Here is a 24,147-nt window from a genome sequence, read left to right as displayed (position 1 = left end):
ATGTTGAGTCTCCAAAATTAAACTCTTTTCTGGCTTCCATTAATCGCTAGACTCTAGTTTGTGTGTGTTACAATCATCGTACCTACAACTACAACCACACAGACAAGTACAAGTACTGTACAACTTCAACTGCCCCACCTACAACTACTACTCCAAAAGGTGTTGAAATGAGATCCTAAGATCAATTAACTACCAAGAACCTAAGCTAAAGAAAGAAACTTAAGAGAAATAAATAGAAATATGTTGATTGGATAAGAATTCAGGCTTATTAACTTAACATTGGGTGAAAGCACCATTTGTACACAGGTACAATTTGTACTCGTTCTTTCAGGCTCAAGCTCTCTCGTATTGCTCAGGAATTGCTTTTGGACAGCATTTTTCAAGTCTTTCCACAGCTTCTCAACACTATTCAAGTCAGGACATGTCTAGTTTCGCCACTCAAAGACATTCATTATCTTATTCTTAAGCCACTGCAGTGTAACTTTGGTCTTGTGCTTTGAATTTTTGTCCCAGTTTTAGGTTTGAAGCAGGTTTTCTGCAATTTGCCAGTACTTTATGTCATCTATAGTATGTTAGTAAGCGTTCTAGACCCTGCTGGTGATATGCAAAAGTAAAGCATATTGCTGCCACAATAGTGTTGGACTGTGGGGATAGTGGTGATTAAGTGATGCACCATGTTTGTGCCTGTCTTTGCATCTAGACAAGAAAGTTCCAATTTTGTCTTGTCTGACCACAAAATCTTTTGCTCAATGTTTGCAGTACCTCTTATCTGCTTTTTTGCAAACCCCATTTGATCTGAGCCTTTTATTTATTTTCATAGCCCCCTTTGTAGAGCGATCAGGATATTGCTGATATAGCAAATTAATAGTGCTAACTCTAAATATATACATTTATGATTGAAAATGCTAAAATTAATTCCAAAACAATTAACTGAAACAAGTAAAATACAATCACTATGGAGAGAGAGCAGAAACATGATTCTCTCTGATACATCAGAAATATCCAATATAAAACAATATAAAAACAAGCCATAAACTGTTTGCAAAATAAAACTGCAATCCAGCAGCAGGCTCTTACTTCATATGACCTATCAGATTTAGTATCCAATAACAAAAATCTAGAGATTGTGACAGATAATTGGCCATTAACTGAAATATTTATGTTTAATTGTAGATGAAAGACATGCTTGTGCTTTGGATGGTTGGCACTGGTCTCTGTGTGTTGCCCCCTTCTGACAGTGCTACAGAGGGGTTCCAGCATGGTGTTTCTGTGCACACACCCTACACCAGGATCACAGCTCTCCAGCAGGCCCTTTCAACAAGACCTCAAGGTCTGACCCCTAACTACAGCCGACAAAGGAAACATACAGTCTGCTGGCCACTGGCTAAGCATAAAGAAACACACTCAACTGGAAAGACTGGGAGAAGTCAAAGCCACATCAATGATCAAGCCAAAATAACTACAAATGACCGATCTGTAGCTGTAGCCATATCGCCTCCTCCATCTTTACCTATGGCTGCCTCAGCTAACGCTCTAACTGGTCTAACTGCACCTACCTTATTTACAAGTCCATCTAAAACTTCAGCTACAGCTGCCCCACCTCGTACTACAACCACACAGATTATGAGTACAACTACAACTTCCCAACCTACAGCTGCCCCACATCCTACTACAACCACAGAGACTACAACTTCCCCACCTACAACTATTATTCCAAAGACAGAGAATACAAATACCACTACAACTGCCCCATCTGCAACTACAACAACCCGACCTACAACTTCTACTCTGACTACAACTACCCTACCTCCTCTTACAACTACACAGACTACAACTACTACTCCAACTAAAACAGCCTCACCTCCTACTACAACCACACAGACTACAAGTACAACTACAACTACAACTTCATTTACAATCATCGCACCTACAACTACAACCACACAGACAAGTACAAGTACAACTTCAACTGCCACACATACAACTATTCATCTATATATAACTATACCATCTAAGACTACAATCACACAGACTGCAAGTACAATTACAACTACACCACCTACAACTACTACTCCAACTACCCTACCTCCCGCTACAACAATACAGACTACAAGTACAAGTACAACTGCCCCACCTACAACTACTACTCCAACTACAACACCACCTCCTACTACAACCACACAGGCTACAACTACAACTACAACACCCCCTACTACAACCACACAGACTACAAGTACAACTACAACTACCCCACCCCCTACTACAACCACACAGACTACAACTACAACTACCCCACCCCCTACTACAACCACACAGACTACAAGTACAACTACCCCACCCCCTACTACAACCACACAGACTACAACTACAACTACCCCACCCCCTACTACAACCACACAGACTACAAGTACAACTACCCCACCCCCTACTACAACCACACAGACTACAACTACAACTAACCCACCCCCTACCACTACCACACAGACTACAAGTACAGCTACCCCACCCCCTACCACTACCACACAGACTACAAGTACAGCTACCCCACCCCCTACCACTACCACACAGACTACAAGTATAACTACCCCACCCCCTACTACAGCCACACAGACTACAAGTACAACTACAACACCCCCTACTACAACCACACAGACTACAAGTATAACTACCCCTCCCCCAACTACAACCACACAAACTACAACTACAACTACCCCACCCCCTACTACAACCACACAGACTACAACTACAACTACCCCACCCCCTACTACAACCACACAGACTACAAGTACAGCTACCCCACCCCCTACCACTACCACACAGACTACAAGTATAACTACCCCACCCCCTACTACAACCACACAGACTACAAGTACAACTACAACTACCCCACCCCCTACTACAACCACACAGACTACAAGTACACCTACAACTGCCCCACCTCCTACTACAACCACACAGACTACAACTACAACTACAACTACCCCACCCCCTACTACAACCACACAGACTACAAGTACACCTACAACTACCCCACCCCCTACTACAACCACACAGACTACAAGTACAACTACAACTACCCCACCCCCTACTACAACCACACAGACTACAACTACAACTAACCCACCCCCTACCACTACCACACAGACTACAAGTACAGCTACCCCACCCCCTACTACAGCCACACAGACTACAAGTACAACTACAACACCCCCTACTACAACCACACAGACTACAAGTATAACTACCCCAACCCCTACTACAACCACACAGACTACAAGTACAACTACCCCTCCCCCAACTACAACCACACAAACTACAACTACAACTACCCCACCCCCTACTACAACCACACAGACTACAAGTACAACTACAACTACCCCACCCCCTACTACAACCACACAGACTACAACTACAACTACCCCACCCCTTACTACAACCACACAGACTACAAGTACAACTACAACTACCCCACCCCCTACTACAACCACACAGACTACAACTACAACTAACCCACCCCCTACCACTACCACACAGACTACAAGTACAGCTACCCCACCCCCTACTACAGCCACACAGACTACAAGTACAACTACAACACCCCCTACTACAACCACACAGACTACAAGTATAACTACCCCAACCCCTACTACAACCACACAGACTACAAGTACAACTACCCCTCCCCCAACTACAACCACACAAACTACAACTACAACTACCCCACCCCCTACTACAACCACACAGACTACAAGTACAACTACAACTACCCCACCCCCTACTACAACCACACAGACTACAAGTACAACTACAACTACCCCACCCCCTACTACAACCACACAGACTACAAGTACACCTACAACTGCCCCACCTCCTACTACAACCACACAGACTACAACTACAACTACAACTACCCCACCCCCTACTACAACCACACAGACTACAAGTACACCTACAACTACCCCACCCCCTACTACAACCACACAGACCACAAGTACAAATTTAGCTACAACTGCAACTGCATCAACCCCTGTTACCAGTGCTGGTCCTATCATCTACCCTTCTGTACCACCTCAGTTCACCTCGACATCTCCCACCCAGACATCACTGCCTGCTGGCAACAATGACACCTTCATTCATTTCATCAACGAGACGCTTTGCCCTGACCATGAGGGCCTCTCCAGCTGTGCTGGGCTGAATACCACTGAGGACCAGAAGGGGGTCTGCTTCTACCTTCTCAACAGTAGGACGCTGGACTGCAAAGAAGCCAGTCTAACGAAGGTGAGGAGCACGAGGCTGGCCTTTATTCTCTGTTTGGACTTTAAGAGAAATTCTAAGCTCCTTATTTTCCCAGTGTAAGTGATAAGTAATTGATCAATAAATAGATGCCTCATTGCTACCAATGAATTGTGCTGGTGAGCACAACTGAAAAGCAGCTGTCACTCGGCAAATTGCTTTCAATTAATAATCTGGTAAAGACTGCCTTGCTTTGAATAGAATGTATAATGTACTAATTTTCACTACTCCACTTAATGAATCACTAGGGATTACTTTCCAGATTACCTTTAAGATTACTTAGTTTTTATTAAAAGACTGTGCGTTTTTAGTAGTTCTGCAGTTACAGTTCACCACTATAAGAGATACCAGGCCATTAAAAAGACAGTAAATAGAAGTATTTGTAGAAAAGTATTTCAAGCAATTTGTATTTGTGATTACTAAATTAAGAAGAACAAGTACAATATCTTTTTTATTTTTGAATAGTTCCATGCACACATTTGATATTTGAATATATTACAACAAAAACATACTTTCTGTGTAACAGAGTGACTTCATACTGAGACACATTCACTTGAAGTAAATTTTGTGATGACTAGCAAGAACTGAAAGAGGCTAAGGAATTCACAATGAGCTCGATGAGCTCAATGGCTCTCAGACATCTTAAAGACCAGGAGCACCTCAAAGTCTAACAGTGCTCTCCTGTTTCCATTTAGTCCATTTATCACACAAGCAAAGTTTTCAGTAAACCATCAAGTTATTGCTATACATTTTATTAATAGAGATGGTAATGCATCGTTTTTAAAGAATTATTGTTAATCACCGTTTGCTGTCAAATTCTACCTACAACATTTAAATTAAATCAGTTTGATTTAAATCTTGGTAAATCTCTGAGATTGATTATATACTTCATGAACTCTTCTCTAATTTACATTTGTATCACACAGCTGCCCCAAGGAATCCCTCCAGATGTGCAGAACCTGATGCTCATGGGAAATCACATCCTAAAGATTAACAAATGGACCTTCTCAACTTTTCGTTCCCTCCGTTATCTGGACCTGAGCTATGGCTGGCTACATGAGGCAGAGAGCAATGCATTCTCAGACATGAACTCCTTAGAGCACTTACATCTCCAGCAGCACCATTCCATCCTACAGGTGGGCTCACAGGCCTTCTATCAGCTCCCAAACCTCAAGTCTCTCAGCATTGGAAAAATCCAAGCCCTGGACATGACAACTGTTTTCTTTGATCTTCAAAATTCCAACCTGCACACTCTGGGCTTGTACACCATAGACCTTGATAGCATTAGGAAGACAACCTTTCAGCACCTTCGTCAGTGCCCTCTGATGAGGTTGCAGATCTTTTACTCTTCCATCAACCTGCTAGATGCCTTTGCCTTTTCAGAACTAGAGAATTTGCAGGAATTACTCATACTTAAGTCCCCTATTGTTTTCCTAGATCCAAATGCTTTTGGAAAGCTAAATGGTCTCCAATTACTGACTCTAGAGCAGTGTTCCCTGCAACAGATCCCATCTGGACTCCTGGATTCCCTCACAGATCTTCAACAACTTAATTTAAGAGGCAACATGCTGCAGAGCCTCCCAGCAGATTTGTTCAAATACAATAGGAATCTCCTCCACATTGACCTCAGCCGCAACCATCTCCAGACTCTGCCCGAAGGCCTCTTCAGCTTCTTCCCTTCCAATCTGTTCACCAATTTCACCTGGAACTTTTTCGTCTGTAACTGTAGCCTGGCCTGGGCTTCATCCTGGATCAGCTCCCTAGAGAACCAGTCCATCACTCAGACCTTTCAGTGCCATTCTCCTGTACGCCTGAGAGGCGTGTTGCTTAAGGACTTCAATCCCATATGTGTTCCTGAGTATGTCTGGTACATACTTGGTGTCCCCACCGGTGTCTTGATCTTAAGTATTGTTATCACTTTGCTGTATATCAACCGCTGGAAGATCTACTACCAGTGGTACATTCTTCTGTCCAAGAAGAATGACCGTGAGGTGTGGGTGGACAACCCCAGGTTTGTATTTGATGCCTTCGTGGCCTACAGTGAGAGGGACTTCCAGTGGGTGCTGCATGAGCTGATTCCACACATGGAAGACAATGCTGGGCTGCCCAACGTCAAGCTGTGTGTGTCGGATCGAGACTGGGACATTGGAGGCTCCTTCTTTGACAACGTGGAGAGCAGCATCCAGCGTAGCCGCAAGACGCTTTGTGTCATCTCCAGGCACTTCCTCAAGAGCGAGTGGTGCAAGCTGGAGCTGAGCCTGGCGCACATGCAGCTCTTCTCAGAGAACAGGGATGTGCTGATCTTCATCTTCCTGGAGAAGATCCCCTCAGAGAGGCTGTCCCAGCACGAGAAGCTCCATAGAGAATTGTGCAAGAAATCCTGCCTGGATTGGCCAGGAGAAGACCCAGATGCCCAGAGGGTTTTTTGGGAGAAACTGCGCTCACTCATCCTGAAACCACACAGTGAAAACAGACCTTGTTCTCGCGTCTGGTACTGGTGACTCCTTGTTCCTTTAGAGTCCATACATATTACTTCATGTTAACCAGTGGCAGCATCTTTCCAAATCCAGTGCACTGGCTGAAAAACTGGTCGGTATGGTTGTTGACTGAAAAGCTATTAACTCCTCTCTGAGTGCAATATGGACATCTATGAATATTTTAATAATGTTCTAAAACATAATGGCAAGAAAAAAAAAATTAAAAAGCTTAATTGTAACCCATGTAATCTCAAAATAAAAAACTAGCGATGCACTTCGGCAAGATATACTTCATATTTTTGTCATCCAAGGATATTCAACTGTACAGTAGATCTGTATTCATAAGCTTGATTGCTTTGAATCTTGTTCCACACTAGGTTCACATACAGTTGATACAAATGGTTCTCTTACATTTCCAGGCAGAGCTGTATTTTCTCTTGCATAATGAATTACATCATTGCCTAATAAATTAATAATGGCATTAATTAAAAAAAATCTGTTTCTTTTTCAAAAGAACAATAAAAAGCTGTTGGGAAGAACAGTTATATTTACATATCGTTCTTTGCATCTGTCTAGCTGTGCGAGTAATAAAACCTGCCTGGAAGACAAACTTTACATAAAGAGTGGCTCGTTACAGTTTCTTCAGTTTTACAGCAAGCACGGCTATAGAACTGTTTGTGGTGGGTTAGAACATGATAAGGCTTTCTACTCAGGGCACTGATTATAATAGGAAGTGGATAAATCTAATACTGATAAACAGATGTCAGCTCTGCAAGCAATAGAAACTTCCCTCACGCACAGGTTAGCGTGACAAGACCCACTTTGAAACAAGCTCCCAGTAGGAGCACAGTGCTCCAGAAAGGTTAAAGAACTTGCTACCAGGTGTTCTCAGGTTCACGCTCTAGTTCTGCCAATGACTCAAATTCTTACCCTGTGAGCCACCTATACTGGTGCTCTCCCAGCCATCTTATTGACATTTTACAGCAGTTTCTAGATCACACCCTCTATATACTGTATCTAGTAATTGAATGATTTACTTTATTAATCAGCTGTAGAAATCTGGCATTGAGCCGAGGAGTGGAGAGATGGATATCTGCCTGAAGAAATGTCTCGGATGTTTTGAGTGTGCTAAAAGTTTAAGAATGTTATTGATTTTTCTATAAGAATTGTGAAACTGGGTTTCAACACAGTGCATATTAAAGGGTATTGAGCCCTGGAGAAATATAAAAAGACCATTATACATACTGTAGTTCCTCTGTTCTATACCTGATCTCTGTGTATTACTGCTCTTGTGCACATCTGTGGTTGCACAGGTGCAATGGTCTGATGAACGTATGAGCGAACTGGAGACTCTCTTCTCCCCAGCATCACTGTCACTACAATTTTGATATTACCTACTACAAGGATAAAAAGGTCAAACTTTTACTAAACTACATATGAATGTCAAATTTAACCCCTAATGTTTTCTGCAGGTGTCTGTGTATGCTAGTATATCCTATCTGGCTACACTGTAACAGTGTTCTCTTTCACATATTTTGTGGCCAGTTTCAAATCCTGAACACAAGTTACCTCCACCCCCAGCTCAACACGGCAATTTAATTTTTAAAAAAACATCACCCACTTGAAAATTCATCCCCCGTTTATTATATATTTCCCTTTTTTCCAACCCTCTCTTGCTGAAACTTTCATGACTAGCTTTTTTTGCTCTCTAAACAATTATACTGCATCCAGTCGTTCTACTATAAAATCCCTTTAATATCTTGGTATTATTCTTGTTTTGCTTTTTTATCAAATCAAACCTTCCAGTTAATAACCCGCTGATAAGTTATTAAGGGTGTTACCCTAATTGTAGTGTGTTGCACTTTGTTCTAAAAATATTTTCAGAATTAAATTGCCAACTCTTGTTCTAGAGAAGCCATGATGGAAAAGGGTTGTGTGAAAGAGATCGCTGGCAAATGAATTGTTTCTCTAAAGTGATAAAGGTTTCCTCTGCAGCATGTGATATCCCTAAAAGGTATCAAAGCTCGCATTGATAGATGTATTTGCATATAAACAGCATTAAAAAGTCATGGCTTTTGGGACACAACAGTTTGTAAAAACACATTTGCTAACACTCACAGATGTTGAAATTGATTATCTTAACAGCACTCCATGAGGTAAAATAAACAAAGTGGTCACTGTTTTTGGTTGTTAAATTATTTTATTCTGACAGTTTGACGTTACAAATAAAAATATACTAAAAAAATCAGTGTTTTGACATGCTTTTCCTCCAAAGCTGAACTGCTCATTTCCAGCAACTCCTACCTGCCATCTCCCTGTTTTACATTCCTTTCTTTTTTCTGCAAAATACAATTTTTACCCCATGATATAGGTTTGGTTCATTTTGGTCCCTTGAGAGATTCTAGCTACAAAACTGACACATTTTGTAAGCCTGCTCTGTTTCCTTGACGACGACCTTGGAAACTTTTTTAGTTCGACAAAGAGAAAGACACACAAGTAAAGCAATGGAACAACAAATCAAAAAGCCTGTATCATTTGTAAGGCTAGGTCCCTTATACGAATAGCATTTTGTCGATTGTGGTACTGATGTGATTGAATTAGTATTAATTTTTTCCTGCAAACTTCATTTTACTGCATATATCCTGATTTCCTTGCAAAACGGAGATTACCTTGAATTACATTTGTGCACATTCAGCATTCAAGGATCCAGTGTTGAAGAAGACAGTTTAATATCAGACAGAGACTCGCAAACCTTCCTATAGGCTGATACATAACCAAGCATTTTGATCAGACAGATCATCTCAGTGACAGTCAGGAAGATAAAAATATCAGGCATCTGATCCAGGGCACTTGTGCATAAACTACACAGTGACATCAAGACCCATACAAAACGAGTCCATTTGTTTGTAGGAAAACATTACATTTATACAAACACACATTTTCCCTTAAGACAAACATAAAATCACATTTAGATTGAAATCCAGTGCATGTTTTGATTATCTTTGTTTAATAAATGAGGTAATTAAAGCATCTTAAGCACTAGCCTAAGAGAAAGCTATTCCAAAAATATCTTTAGTATGTCTTGAAAGAATTTAAAAGCATGTGAGTGGAGGTTTGGTACAATGCATCATTTAAAATGCAGCATGAACTGCTTAAAATGTTTTTGTCTTTTTCTTACCATGCCATGTTTTTGGCCAAAGTGCTTTTCTGAAGTCGAGGAATACAGATATTGAACACCATACACTGCATCTCATTTTAATTACAGGCTTATTGGAGGTGTGCAAAATGAGTTAATAAAATGAGCCCCAGAGGGTGGAATGCCACAGGTAAGGACCATTACACACCCCAGGCCAAAAAAATAATAATAATCCTGCCTTTTTTTATTGTCTCTCAACTCATCTTGTCCTCCTGTTTTGCATTTCTTATGAGATATTCTGTCACACTGCAGCATTTATTGTAACTTGGCTACTGTCGACCAGTTGATTTCATTGTGCCACGATTTTTCAAAGCCAAACCAAGGCATGTGATGTCACATGGAAAGGGAACTTGTGGGTTTGGACACGAAGATCGCACACTTGTTCTTTTGTGACTGCCAATACTGTGTTTCGCAAGCCACCAGCATGTCAAAAAATTTACACTTACACTAAGTTTAACACTTTAAGTTGTTACACTGAATGAAATGAGTGCCTGGAAACATTTATTGAAGCTCCTGCGTTGCATAAAACCCTTCCCTCCTTTTCCAAACACTATTAAAATCCCACATTTGGAGGCCTTTGCAAACTGATTAAAATAAGAACACATTACTGCAAGGTTCTTCAATCACTGTTGACAACAGGGAAGACTTCCAGGGAGTCAGGCTGCTAAGGAGGTGTGTGGAGTAACAAACATTCTGTAAGAATGTAAGAACTCTTTACACAGAACTTGAACTTGTAGAATCCATTATTTATAAAAGGGAGGTTTGCACTGCAGTGATTTAAAGCTCCGGTTGTTGACTTAGTAACATGAATGCAGTGCTTCCAGGATTCACACAGGAGTTTTAATTTGTCTACTGTGGCTGCTGAAAACTGGACAAAAAAAAGCTTCCAAACGAATTTAGTCATTTCCCGACCCCGATTATTTACAGCGTAGTATATTCATAATTTATTTCACAACTGTTTTGTTTTGCAGTCTTGGACATCCTTAGAAGACTGTGTATTATTTTTAAAAATGTCAAAACTCAGGTTCTGAAGGAATCTCAACTAAAAACACTTCGGTTGACTTCAAGCTGTTCGTTTGTCCAGCCGTGTACAGTACCTGGACAGGCCGCGCTCTGTGCGAACCATTTTAGGGAGGCCACTTCACCGACAGAATTTCAGCATCCCAGGACATTTTCGCCTCCAGATGTGCTCTCCACCCTCCCCCCCCCTCTCTCTCAGGTCCCACTGCTCCCCGCTAATCGCTGTAGTCAGATGTAGGGAGGGAAGGGACGGAGAGGGTGACACAGGGCCTGATATTCTTCACACACCCGTTCACACGGACGATCCCAGCATCAGGACCGACGCCCCCCTTCACTGCGGACTGTGCTCAAACGTCGAGACCACGGACTTGCGCGTTTTGGGAGGCGGCGGGGGTGGTCTGGTATCCCCTTTCACTGGTAGCGGGGGCACAAACTAAAAAAGATACAAGAGAGATGAAGAAGTAGCTAGTACAATGACATTTGCTCCATTGGTGACATTCTGCCTTGTATCGATGTGATCACTTGCACAGGCACTGAAGTTTAGGCTTCTGCGTACTCCCAGGCTATAAATTAAAGCTGATGTGCAGAAGGAAAGGTGAATTTGTAAGGCTCTATAGTACTAGATCAATTTCTCCAAAGGGGTGCATCAGCTTAGTTCACTAGAGGAATCAAAGAAAAAAGGCTCAAAGGGGTCATTCCATTGCTGGTTACCTCTGCTGAGTTCCGGGGGCTGTCGTTTTCATTGGCGTGTCTTTTTGAAGGAATGGGGGGAGGTGTGCTTGGGGGGTCTGAGCTCAAATCACCATCACTCTGAAGAGACGTGTAACCTGCACAGAAGGAAGGCAGTTCAACTGACCGGAAGCATACCAAAAGCTTTTTTTTTTTCAGATGTTTAGGAGAAAGTACCATTGTGTACAATGGTTCCCAATCCTGGTCCTGGTGACTCACACACCTGCTGGTTTTCAACCCATCCAACCTTAATTAGATAAATGAACCCTTAATTGACCTAAGAAGTTGTTTCAATTGAATATTTGCATTTTGTTTCTAGTCACAAAGTTGGGATTTTATTTAATTCACCAAATACAATAGTTAAAGTTCCAACATGTTTAAGAGCTGGGGACAAACAGTGCAGGTTAATCTTAATGAAGGGTTTGATTGTGTACCTGAGGGCTCAGCTGGAACAGAAACCAGCAGGTGTGTGGCTCACCAGGACCAGGACTGGGCACCACTGGCCTACACCTGTGCACCTGAATGAAAACACTACAGTAATGGCCAACAAAGTCCCAAAGAGCAGAAATCTCATAGCTGTCTTTTTTATTACAATGTTTTTTTTTTGTGAGGTGAGCACATGAAAACTCTGTTATAAAAGGCAAAGGCATCTCTGATGCCGGAGGCATGGAGACCATGACCCACTTCCTATAAAAGAGCTTTCAGGATGCTAATGAAGGAAAGAAAAAAAGAGTTGTTTTACACAACTGCAGTAAATCCTGTTTTCTGGCACACATGACTAACACATACTGAAGGATTTTCACTGGAACAAGGGCTCTTCAACAACAATCCTTTTTTGAAAGGAAGGCTAACAGAAAAAGAGGTTTCTAATTATCTAGACCCAAGGGCTCCGTGAACAGGACATCATGCTGAATTAATTAATCACCGTTTTGTCCTCCAGACACACTGGGGGCAATGAGGTTTTATGAGCTCCGGCTTCTACACAAACTGTGTACTGATGAATCACAAAAGCAAACCTGGAGATACTATTTAAATATTGTTTCATGCCCACCTGCCTTCCTGTGTAAATTTACTCACATTAAGGTAAACGGGATAAAGATATTCAGTTCCTGATGATGATGACACTAGAGCAGACAGTTTGTTAAAAGTAATATAGGTCTACATCCTAAGCAACACGTCTTACTTCCACTCCTCTCTATACCTCAGGACTAATATTGAACTTTATCTGTCTCCACTACCTATACAGATAGTTACAACACGTTATGTGACGAATGCCATTGTTGAGCCTTCCGCAGGAGAAAATGAAGCCTTTACGTATGTTTAAGGTTGAGATTTTAACATCCTTAACTTCCTGTGGCACACCACATGATTATAAAGATATAAGCACCGATATTGAAAAAAATAACTTAAACAGACAGCAACTGTTACAAATACTTGGCTCAATGTGAAATGTGAGCTTGTGTCGCTAAACTGAAGTGTTTAAACATTTGGTTCACTGCTAAAAAAGCACTCGGTGAATCTCTTCTGATTCCACTGACACACCTGAGACCTCTACACTGCAGGCACTTGGAGTGCACTCGTTTTAAAAAAAATGTAACTTCCGATCAGACTGCTCTGGGTGATTATTTCACCAGGTGCACGAGATAGAGCAACGCATTCGATCTAACAGGATGGGTTAGCTTTGTTTTCAAGTTGCAGAGCATCTGCGCTCTATTTATTTTACATTAGTCCTTTCACAAATGCAGCTTTTACAAGTTTTGAGGATTTGTTATTTATGTGGATTTTATTAATTTCATTTTTGTTATTATTTGGATTTGTTATTTCATGAACTGTTGTAGAGGCACACATACGTACTTGATTACTGTTAGTTTTTATATATTTGTTGTTTAATTGGAACAGGCCTCTTACAGATGCCCGAGCGCACTAGTCTCCTCTGGAAGAAATGCAAGATGGACAGTCCAGGGCTGGCAGTCTGTAACATCGCAAATTATATATAGGTTCTTCTTCAGGAAAGGATTCACAACTATAGTGATGCAGCACCACCTGGGGGCAAATGCTTTTTGTACTGCTAAGTACATGCTCACAGCTCACACATTTTCAGTGTGAATCCAGTTTCCCAGAGATTGCTTTATGATCACCCTGTACTGTATGTAATCCTGCATTAGGACTGGTACAACACTCTATATTTCTGGCCACTTGATCATCAATAATGCATTTATGTAGGGTCCAGATTCCACATTGCAAACAAGGTCCTAAATAAAATTAAGAATACGCAGTTGAGTGCCAAATCTGTGCCTGAAGTTACATGGCACTCTTTGCTCTCAACAAGACACAGCACCCCCTGCAGTGTGCTGGGCACTTGGATGTAAATTGTGCTGTTGGAGTAGGAGACATCTCTCCTCCATTCAGCCCTGATCCTCTGGTACAAGGCTGTGCTGCCTGTGACCTACTGAGACACAAGCAGCTTGAAGGAGGGAAGTCTGAAGTGTTAGCTTACACGTCCTTATTCTCAACGTGTGTGGCTGTGAGATTTGTGGGTCTGAACTGAGATGTGCAAAATGCACAACTGGCTAATCCAAATCAGATACAACAAAAATCTGATCAGATTGGATTGCCATTGCACATGCCATTGGTTTGAGCTATTTGGGGTTTAATAAACTGCAAGTTCTTGCACTTTTTCTCAAAACTATTTTTGGATAATTCAAACTCAAACTCAGAATTTTGTTTTGAGTAAATCTGCACACTTCTGACATTAAAGGACATATCTGCTTCTATGAAAGAGATTAAAGTGCTCTGCAATGTACATTCTTACTTCCATTTCCTGTGAGCACTCTAGGATGTACTTACTGGAACTGCGAGGTGTGTGAGGAGAGGGGGGCAGGGGGCTGAGTGGGTTGGACAAGTTGAGCTGAGAGGATCCCCCCTGGAAGAGGGACAGGGTCACTCGCCGGTCCCCAAACTGCAAGCTTTTGGGTCTCTGAGGCCTCTCTGGAGGGGTCTGTGATGGAGAGGGCACAACATCAGAGTCAAAGATTTGCTCTCCTTTGAGAGACATATAAGGAAGACAACATGCCCACACCTACACTTAGTAAAACTTCCTTATTCCTCACTGAAGTGTGCCTACAAACTATACTTTCACCAGGTAAACCCATTAAAATAATCTACACTGTCTGTCACAGAGGTTAAGCACACACTGCTAAATCCTAAAGATTCAATTGTTAAGGTATAATCCAGTTCATTATGTTCAAGCTCTGTCACCTTTAACAAGTTTGTGAGTCTTCTTGAGAAAACCAGAGAGCAGCTATATCACTCTGCAACTCACAAATGGCAGCTCCATGGAGCTCAGCAGGTATGAGCTTTGTCAGTATCTGGATGGGAGACCTCCTGGGAAAAACCAAGGTTGGCGCTTGAAGAGGTGTTAGTGGGACCAGTAGGGGGCACTCACCCTGCAGTCTGTATGGATCCTAATGCCCCAAGTTAGTGCCGGGGACACCATACTGTAAAAATGTGCCGTCCTTCGGATGAGACATAAAACTGCGGTCCTTTCTGTCTTTGATCATTAAAAATTCCAGGGTGTTTCTCGAAAAGAGTAGGAGTGTTAACCCGGAGTCCTGGCAAAATTTCCCCCTGGCCTTGAAGCACTATTCAAGTTTCTTTTATTGAAAACCTGGATAATGTTCTGTGTGGCTGTCCTGCAGAAACTATGTGATGAGAACATTTTTACACAAGGTAGATCCTCTAGCAGAATACTAGCTACAACACCTTTGTGTAATCCAATACGCGACTGGAATTCGGCCACAGTAATGCTCTGGCAATCCAACTGTATTGCCCCACTTATCACCGAGGTTCCGTTACCCCGTCTGCGTCTGGCAGTCTCTCCATCAGCACTTGGGATTTACTGATGTTCCACTCCCTCCGGTTCTTGCGGCCGATTCTATTGTCCTCCTCGGAGCGGGACAGCACCGAGGCTCTCCGGTCGCTGCCTCGGGAGAGCAGAGAGCTGGGTACAGAGAAAGAGAGAGACGAACTCTGGCTAAACTGAAGAGAGGCGGAGAAGGAGAGCCGGAGACAGGGAGAACCAGACGGGTGACGAGAGAAACGGGGTAAAAGAGAAAGGCAGGGCAGACCCTGAAAAACAGCAGTCAAAGAAGAGAGAGAGCTGCAGCATGGGGCAGTGCTGACCCCTCTGAAGAGTGACAGAGAGTTTCAGAGAAAAAGAGAAAGAGAGATAGAGGTGGACAGACACTGGGGGAACCTGACTTCGCCTCTTAAAGAGGAGAGGATGTTTCAAGATTCAGGGTCCCCCAGTCGGGTCCCCAATCCTTCTCTTCCACTTTTCCTAGTCTCGCTAGCAAGAGAGGAACCGAAGGATGGAGATAAAAAGGAAGAAACACTAGAACAAGTCGAGATGAGGAGAAATCAAGTTAAGGGGCAGACAGACGCAGAGGCACTGCTGCCCTGGACACTGCAGAGGAAAACAGCTGAGGGCTGAGGGAGAGTGGGGACACGCACTCCTGCGAGCAGGGCCGGGAAGGGGTGCCGTCGGAGGAGCCGGAGCCGCTGGAGTGGCCCGAGGAGGCGGTGGACAACGTGGACACAGTGGACAGGCGGCGCAGCGTCGAGGACATGATGTATGGCATCACTACTGAGCCCACGCGGCTCTTCTTCCTCTCCGTCAGGGAGCAGGGCTGTGGGAGAGAGGGTTCAGAACCACACTGCTCAGACAGAGAGAGGGGCTCCACTCTTTATACGTATACGGTGAACCTCAAAGCCAGATGACATTGCACAAACTGGTGTTCCAAAGCCTTTAAAATGCTGTGTTCCCCTGTAACACGCTTCGCCAGCTCACCAGGAGGAACAATGGTTATTTATTTAATAAGATGATTTGGTTCCTTCTGTGAGTGAGGCCAGCAACAAATTTAAAAGATCATAGGTCAGTTGAACAAAGGCCTTGACTTGAATTTCCTTGTGTCCTGAAGCACACAAGTGTGATCTCACCCTCTCCTTATTCTTCTTCATTGCTCTGCTATCAGGGACACCTTGGCCTGGTCTTAGCGAGCCTCAAGCCCACAGGGTTTTGCTATTCTCCTCTATCAGTGATGGAGATCACCTTAGTCATAACTAATTAAGCCAGTAATCGGTCGATAATGGTCCTGGAGGGACTTGAAAACCAATCATCTGTGCTATCCCGGGCTGCAGGGAGTGCTACTAACCAGCGTGATGACACCATAGTGCTTCTCCACTTTCTCCTTCAGCTCCTGGAAGCAGGAGACCAGGCGGTTGTGCAGCGGCTTCAGCTGCTCCGTGGATTTCTCCCCATGAATTCGTATTCCATCCGCCAACAGCGGGATCTAAGGAGACAGTGAAAAGGGGATAAGGCCTGTCCTAAATTCAAAGCCTATAAAAGGGGCATTTTTGGATAAAACTATTAATGCATACAATAAAACCATTATATGACATTAAAAAGGTTGACGTGCTGGGAAATTTGGAATTACAGCTTGTTGTGAGCGAACTATGAATGCAGCATTTCCTGCCCTGACTTCACCTTTATGAATATTGTTTGCCTTGTTTGTATTCCATTTGTTTATTTTTTACTAATGTAACACTGGCATTGTCTTATACTACCTGTCATGGAATAACAACGCTATACTAATATTTAGTAGTCTTTAATCTAGTGACTGACTGGGACACAGCTGAAACCAGTTTGCAAATGTCTAGAGTTTATGGAAACTGGGAAGGTACAATAGGTTGAATGGCCTGAGGTTGTAACTTGCACTCGTATTACAGATAAGAGAACGCCTGGTTCAGTTTCAGCAGGTGAAAAACCATATAGACCACCGTGAAAACATATCGGCCCTTAGTAGTTCGACACAGAAACTAAAGGGGACTTGGAAACAGCACTTTCGTGATTTGGTTTGTATGGGGGTGCTGTGTCAGCGTGCTACTACACTTTACACAAGAAACTACACTAGTTTCTTCTCTTCTTATCCCTGCACCCTTGCTTTCTCACTCATACTCAGACCTGAAGAAGTCCCAACAGCCAAAACACTGATTTTTGTTTCTACTTCAAAGTGTGGAATTCACCTCAACCTTCTTGATTTGCCCTCTCAAAAACTCTCCAGGAGCATCAGCATTTTATCAACTTTACTCTGAGGTTTGTGCAACATTTTCCCATACCATCTTGACTCGTCCCTTGTTCCCACTGATAATTTTTGTCAAGAGTTAAAAGCATCTATCTCACTGTGTGGGTTCGAGCTGCAATCTGACCTGCAGGGCGATGAGGTGTTTCAGGATCTCAATGCGCTCCAGGTCCTCAGGGTGCTCTTCGATATAGGCGTCTGTGAAGAAAGCCTAGCAGAAGGAAAACAATGACCAGGTCATGAAAGCCTGCAAGAACCGGGAGCCCAGGAGTGCATCACTGCATTCACGGCCCCACTGACAATTTTCTTTGTAGAAGATGGCCAGCCAGGCAAACAGGTAAGCCAACACAGAGAATGACAGACTGTCGAACTGTAAGGCACAAAGAAGCACAAACCTTCTCGTAGTTGGAGAAGCCGCCCATGACAGCGGGGTCAACGATGCCATTCAGCATCATGGACAGTGGGTGGACAGCCAGCGAGCGATCACAGGCTTGCTGCTGCACCAGGTTACTGAGTTTTTCATTGGCCATCTCCATAGTCTCAATGGCATTTTCCAGAGGGCTGATCTCCTCCTGGATACACACATACTGCAATCACACACTGACACAAGCTGAATTGAAGGTGACACAGCAAGACTGAGCAGCTTTCTCATTTAAAAACATAGACCAGCAAAACACAGCATCTAGAAATACCCTTATAAAGACCAACAATCACATGGCATGCCATTTTACCATCACAAATGTACATGCTGCACAGACCTCTTAGTGTTGCTCAGGGTTGCTCACTAATCCATTGAAACTGCAGTAAATATTGGAAGAAGCTATCAGCATGTCCCCCTAGCTAACACTACACATGCTTACCACAACCAGGACTGTTGCTTAGAATTAAAATGGCCTAACTCTCTCACACATTCATTGCAACAAGCACATAGTTTGTCATGCACTTACAACTGAGATCGACTTGACTTCGAACCACTTGAGAATCCCAGGGAACTTGTAGGCTGTGATGTAGGTAGTCCTTTCAATCCACATGGTCTGAAGATATGGAGTAAAAGAAATGGAGTCTTACCCCTAACTCTAAAACTCAGGTGGAGTTTGCAGACCACAAGAGTTCTGGAGGTACATTTGGAAGTGTTGGCAATGGCGCTCAAGGCATTGGAGATCCATGAATCTTCCCCAAACCTGATCGACAGGACGCTTTAAAAGGTTGAATCTGTCCTTGTGGTTCTGCACTGAATAAAACAGCAAGCTCTGAATACTGGACCAGCATTAGATGTGGATCCCCAACCCTCTTTAGATGAGGTTATTGCTGTTTTTAAAGCAGAAGAGCGCAGGAAATACTTGGAAACTTCCTGGGGAAAGTACTCACTGCAAACTCATTGTCTGGGTTCTTTTCGCCTTTTCTGAAGGGTCTTGAATACTGGAATTGGTCCACCTCATTGGTTCTGTAATAACTGTAAGACACAGATGACAAGATTAACAATGCCTCTCCTACTGGAAGTGTAACCTACAGTACATCCTGAATTTATTCTGGCATTGACTTTTCTGAATTAAGCCTGCGGTCTAATTCTCAGGAGCTGTTTGAATTCTATTTAACCCGGATATATTTTAACCTGGTAAATGCTATAACCATAATTGAAAATATAATTGAGGGGTTATGAAGCATATTGCTTCATACGTCGTTGAGTTATACCAACAGTTTGAAAACCTCTCTTTAATTTCTACTTGCAGAGCTCACAACTGGACAGCATTAACATAACATAGGTGAATTGCACTGTCTTTCAAAACACTAAAAAGGATGAAAGAGATTGGCAAAAAAACTGCCATCTGGTACTCCTAGATGTGAAGGGCAGTCCAACTGAGGAAACATTCCTCGTGAAACAATCATCAGGTCGGAGTGGGAGGGTGAACCCTGAGAGCTCCTTCCAGGAAAGTTTTTTTAAAGGGTGCGACAAACTTCGTCCTTTTTTTTCATGGAGATTCTTCAATTTATGAAAGGGAATGCTAATTGGACCCATGTTCTCCCCCATCCTCCCTCAATCCAAGCATAATGAGGACAAAAAAACAGAACCACAGCATCACTAGACAGAACCCCAGCACACAGGTGAGAACACAACAGAGGTCGTGCTCTTAAGAAGCAAGCAGCAGAGACAGAGCCGTGTGATGTCATACTTCAGGATCTGCTCTGGCACTCCTTTGTCCTTGAAGCGGGGAGGCAGGTTGAGAACAGGTTTGACGGTGAAACACTGGATGTCTGCAGTGTCTGGTTAAGGATAGTCATGGCTTGGTCTGGCCTGGCTTTTCCAAGGTCGGCCTTCAAGGCTTATATCTTAAAGCAGGTCTTTTCAAACTAACTGTACACATTTAGAGATCAATAGCCACTATGACAGGTACAAGAAAGGGAAACCCCCCACACACACACTTGAAGGATTTTGGAAATTATCTGGAATGAGATCATCTGAAAAGTCTCTTGAGTGCAATTCAGTTTTGCAGTTTTGATGCTGGAATGGAAAACCCTTCGATCTAGGACTTTGATAAGAATGGTTAACAAACGACAGAGGCTGTTTGGTCCACCTAGTTAGGTTTTGGTAGTTAACTGATCCAAAGATCTCATCCAGACATCTCTTGAAAGAAGCTTGTGTATCAGTTTCAATAACATGGCTGGTAGCTGGAATAAAAACATGTATTTCTAGCACTATGTGTCAAATTGTTACCACATTGTTGAAAGTGGTAACCCCTTGCCCTGAGGTACAGATAACCACAGACTCGGCAGGAGGGAAACAGGAAGAGAAGGATACGCTGTCCAGCGGAGCTACAGATCTCGTCAGTAGGGGGTGACGTGCTGGTCATCCTCAGAGCCAGTGGGAACTGGGACAGCAGCTTCAAGCTGAAGTCTTCTAGCCATTCATACTCTTTCCCCCGGTAAATAAAGACCTTATTCTGAAACAAGAGAAATTACAATAGCTCACGTCTTTTTGGCTATATATATAGCACCAGACACCGCAGTCTTCAAGAGGTCACTCAACATCTATAATTGGTACACCTTTCAGAACTTAACCCTTTTTATTGTACTGGGTCACACACTGAATCTCACATGTATACTTTCACTATAATTTACATTTTCCAAGTTGCTGATATGAACTACAGTCATAATATATCCTGCCTCTCTGGAATTGTTCATAACCTGTATAATGCAAATGACTGCACTTATGACTGCGCTATGCAACTTGCTACATTTATTGACACCCGAAGAAGGCTCCACAGCTGAAATGTTCTGTTTCTTTTTTTCTCTTTTCAGCAGAGAATAAACCTTTACTTGTTCCTTTGCTGCCTACGCATGCTGATGCAGCTCCCTCCTTGAACTACTTTTGCTACATTTATTTTAGTTTTTCCTGATACTACATTGCACACTATTTTTTACATGGTATGCATCGTGCATTTGCACCTTTATGAGTCACTTTGGATAAATGTGTGACGCAAAAGAACCAATGAGAGTTCGCAGTGGTTTTGATGTATTCGTGAAAGCTTTCCAGAAGCTGTACCAAAACAGACGCGGTAGAGGAAGTGGGGTCTCACCCTGAGGAAAGTGGGGAAGCCCAGGCCGTAGTATCCCACTGCGAAATACTCCGGCTGTGGCCGCATGGCATGCATGATGTTCTCATAGAACAGGGCCTGCTGTTTCTGCAGACACAGAAGAAAATAAATGTATTGAACGTCACTGCCAGCTTCAAATTCAGCAATTCAACCCAATAACCACTAGATGGCAGCTTTGTATTGCTGCAAGTTTTCTGCATTTCTATGCCACTGACATCCCTTGAGTGATATTATTATTTATTATTATTCATGGCACACACAAAGTCTCCAAAGCACTGTGGCTGCGAAAATTACAGCACTACACTTTCCTACATGCGGTGACAGCTGTTTCAGTTATATAAATGTAATGCTTTCTGTCACTTTAACCATGAAAAAAATTACTACAGAACAGTGACATTGGAGAAAATGCTAATAGAGAAAAAGTATCTTTTCTCTTGTTGGTAGATGGGGCTTGGGGTTCTCCACTTCTTCTCTTTCCAGATATACAGGTCTATGCATATTTTGCTACTGCCCATTTTCCTGAACTGGTAGCTCAGTTATATTATTAGGACCAGTAGGGAGTGCTAACTCTACAGTCTGCATGGGTCCTATTGCCCCAGTTTCATGAAGAGAGTAGAGGTGTAATCCCAGCATCCCAGTCAAATTCCCCTTTGCCTCAAACAATCATTGTCTCCTAATAACCCCTATCTGTGAACTGGCTTCATCACTCTGTTCTCCTCCCCACTGATAGCTGATGTGTTGTACGCATACTGGCGCACTCTGGCTGCCATCGCATCATCCAGGTGGTAGTGGAGGGGAGTCCCCATTACCCTTAATTATCTTGCTTTGGAAATTCCTTTCAAACTAGGGAATATATATGGTTGCTCTTCTCTGGACTTTAGAGCAGCAATATCTTTTTTTAAGATGTGTTGGTACAAATTGTGGCTCTGTGGCTAAGGATCTGCGCCTGTGGCTGGAAGGTTGCCGGTTCGTATCCCGCGGCTGGCAGAGGAACCCTGCTCTGTTGGCCCTTAACCCCAACTGCTCCAGGGGCGCCGTATAAATGGCTGACCCTTTGCTCTGACCCCAAGCTTCTCTCCCCTTCTGTGTGTCTCTTGGAGAGCAAGCTGGGGTATGTGAAAAGGCAAATCCCTAATGCAAGAAATTGTAATATGGCCAATAAAAGTGATCTTATCTTATCTTGTGCAATTGCAACATAATATCCCTGATTCATGACAATTTAGGGAAGAGAAAAGTGAAACCACTGCTTAAATGTTATTAACTGTTTTACAGGAAGAGATCAGAGGACATTTAAAAAAGGAAACACATTTTGAAAAAGGAGCATAATATTTTCCTTTTTTCAGTAGAAAGCAGACAGAGCCTCAGCAATTACAACAAATATTACACTTAAACATTGTAATAAATGTTACATTTAGAGCATCTTAATCACTTGATGATCCAAGGATCTCATCCAGCTTTTTCCTGAAGAATCCTAGGATATCTGTTTTAACATCTCTGGGCTGCTTGTTCCAGTCTCCCACCCCTCTTAGCAATACTTCCGATTAAGTACTGTACAGCTGTATCTTTTTCAGCAGCCTCTCAGCAAGATACTCAGATCGTCCAAGTAGTAGCAAGTAGTTAGTAGTACCAAGATGCGTGCCATGGGCTTTCTCTTGTTTTTCCAAGCACAGCAGCTACAATTACGATGAAATATGGCTGCTGAAAGATGATATGAATGATATGAAAGTTGGCTGTTCTCTTACCAGCAGCTGGCTGAGCTCCATGAAGTCAAAGATCTGATTCTCATACATCCCTGCCAGCTCCTTACTCAGCTTGATGGCCTTCTCCCACATCTGAAACAGCAAGCACACAGCTGGGCACTTGTAAAGACGCTGACCACAACAGCTGCACTGACTAACAATATTCTGACCCAGCAGCAGATCAGCAGCCTGCATGCTGATTATTTTGACTATGACAGTAAATGCAAGATGTACAGCAGCTCATCTACGGGAAAATAAAACCTCTGAAGCTGTGAATGCTGATTTCCGGTGCTGTCAATGGTCACTACACACGTTTTATGAAGAACAGCATGCAGGTCATCTGAAAAATGATCCAATTAGTTCTATTTTTTGTAATGATGGCAGCTCATTGTGGTTCGCACAATTAATTGCTACAGCGTGACTTCACATGCAATAAGACTCGTACAACGAATCTTCACTCCAGATAATCAGTAGTAACAAACCAACACAGCATATGATGCATTTTAAAAATTATTGAAATTTTAATCTTGAAGTTTGAAATAGTTAATGAGCAAAGGCCTAAAAAGCATGATCACTAAGACTGATCAAGCAACACCTTAGTCCAAATAATGCAATTTAGAGTCGTCCCCCCCCCCCCCCCCATTGGCTCTCAGGACCCTGGCATTGGTCTGAACTGTCCCTGCCTGAAGAAGAGATAGAGAGCGGAAGAGGTGGTGGATTTACAACCCAGTAATAGTAATTGAATGGGCCTTTCCCAAGGTTAGATTGATGATCGCGGTCATCAGTCATTTCAGTCTTCAGCACCCAAATACTGGAATGAGTCACATTCAAGACCTCTGTTTCAGGAGTCACAACTTTGACTCAGTCCTGACAGCCTATTTTCTTAATGTGTGTGTGTGCAGATCATGACATGCAGGGTACCAGGGATGGGAGCCTCTTGTAAAGGTGGGGTGCACACAA

The 24,147-nt window shown here is 42.9% G+C and overlaps 2 protein-coding genes across 3 annotated transcripts in view; one reads left to right on the top strand and one right to left on the bottom strand.

Moving 5' to 3' along the window:
- Positions 1-1,603: 1,603 nt before the first annotated feature.
- On the top strand, positions 1,604-6,794 carry LOC148674486 (uncharacterized). Its single transcript, XM_088623444.1, has 3 exons — positions 1,604-1,971; positions 2,017-4,278; positions 5,799-6,794. The coding sequence occupies exons 1-3, from the start codon at positions 1,624-1,626 to the stop codon at positions 6,792-6,794; spliced, it is 3,606 nt and encodes a 1,201-aa protein (XP_088479570.1). The 5' UTR covers positions 1,604-1,623.
- Positions 6,795-8,950: 2,156 nt separating this feature from the next.
- Positions 8,951-24,147, bottom strand: part of dock5 (dedicator of cytokinesis 5) — a 76,325-nt gene continuing 61,128 nt past the window's right edge. For both annotated transcript variants that reach the window (XM_088624626.1, XM_088624627.1), the window contains exons 39-52: positions 23,191-23,280; positions 21,431-21,535; positions 20,653-20,794; positions 20,027-20,108; positions 19,224-19,308; positions 18,803-18,889; positions 18,251-18,427; positions 17,983-18,066; positions 16,929-17,066; positions 16,228-16,403; positions 15,571-15,715; positions 14,563-14,713; positions 11,698-11,813; positions 8,951-11,419 (exon numbers count right to left, since the gene is read on the bottom strand). In XM_088624626.1, the coding sequence (XP_088480752.1) occupies positions 11,318-11,419; positions 11,698-11,813; positions 14,563-14,713; positions 15,571-15,715; positions 16,228-16,403; positions 16,929-17,066; positions 17,983-18,066; positions 18,251-18,427; positions 18,803-18,889; positions 19,224-19,308; positions 20,027-20,108; positions 20,653-20,794; positions 21,431-21,535; positions 23,191-23,280 (1,680 nt within the window). In that variant the 3' untranslated portion in view covers positions 8,951-11,317. The remainder of the gene's footprint in view (positions 11,420-11,697; positions 11,814-14,562; positions 14,714-15,570; positions 15,716-16,227; positions 16,404-16,928; positions 17,067-17,982; positions 18,067-18,250; positions 18,428-18,802; positions 18,890-19,223; positions 19,309-20,026; positions 20,109-20,652; positions 20,795-21,430; positions 21,536-23,190; positions 23,281-24,147) is intronic.

The sequence above is a fragment of the Lepisosteus platostomus genome, chromosome 3, assembly GCF_059453375.1.
Source record: "Lepisosteus platostomus isolate fLepPlt1 chromosome 3, fLepPlt1.hap1, whole genome shotgun sequence".
NCBI classification, from domain to species: Eukaryota; Metazoa; Chordata; class Actinopteri; order Semionotiformes; family Lepisosteidae; genus Lepisosteus; species Lepisosteus platostomus.
Note: the sequence above shows the minus strand (reverse complement) of the source record. Positions and strands in the feature narration are given on the sequence as shown.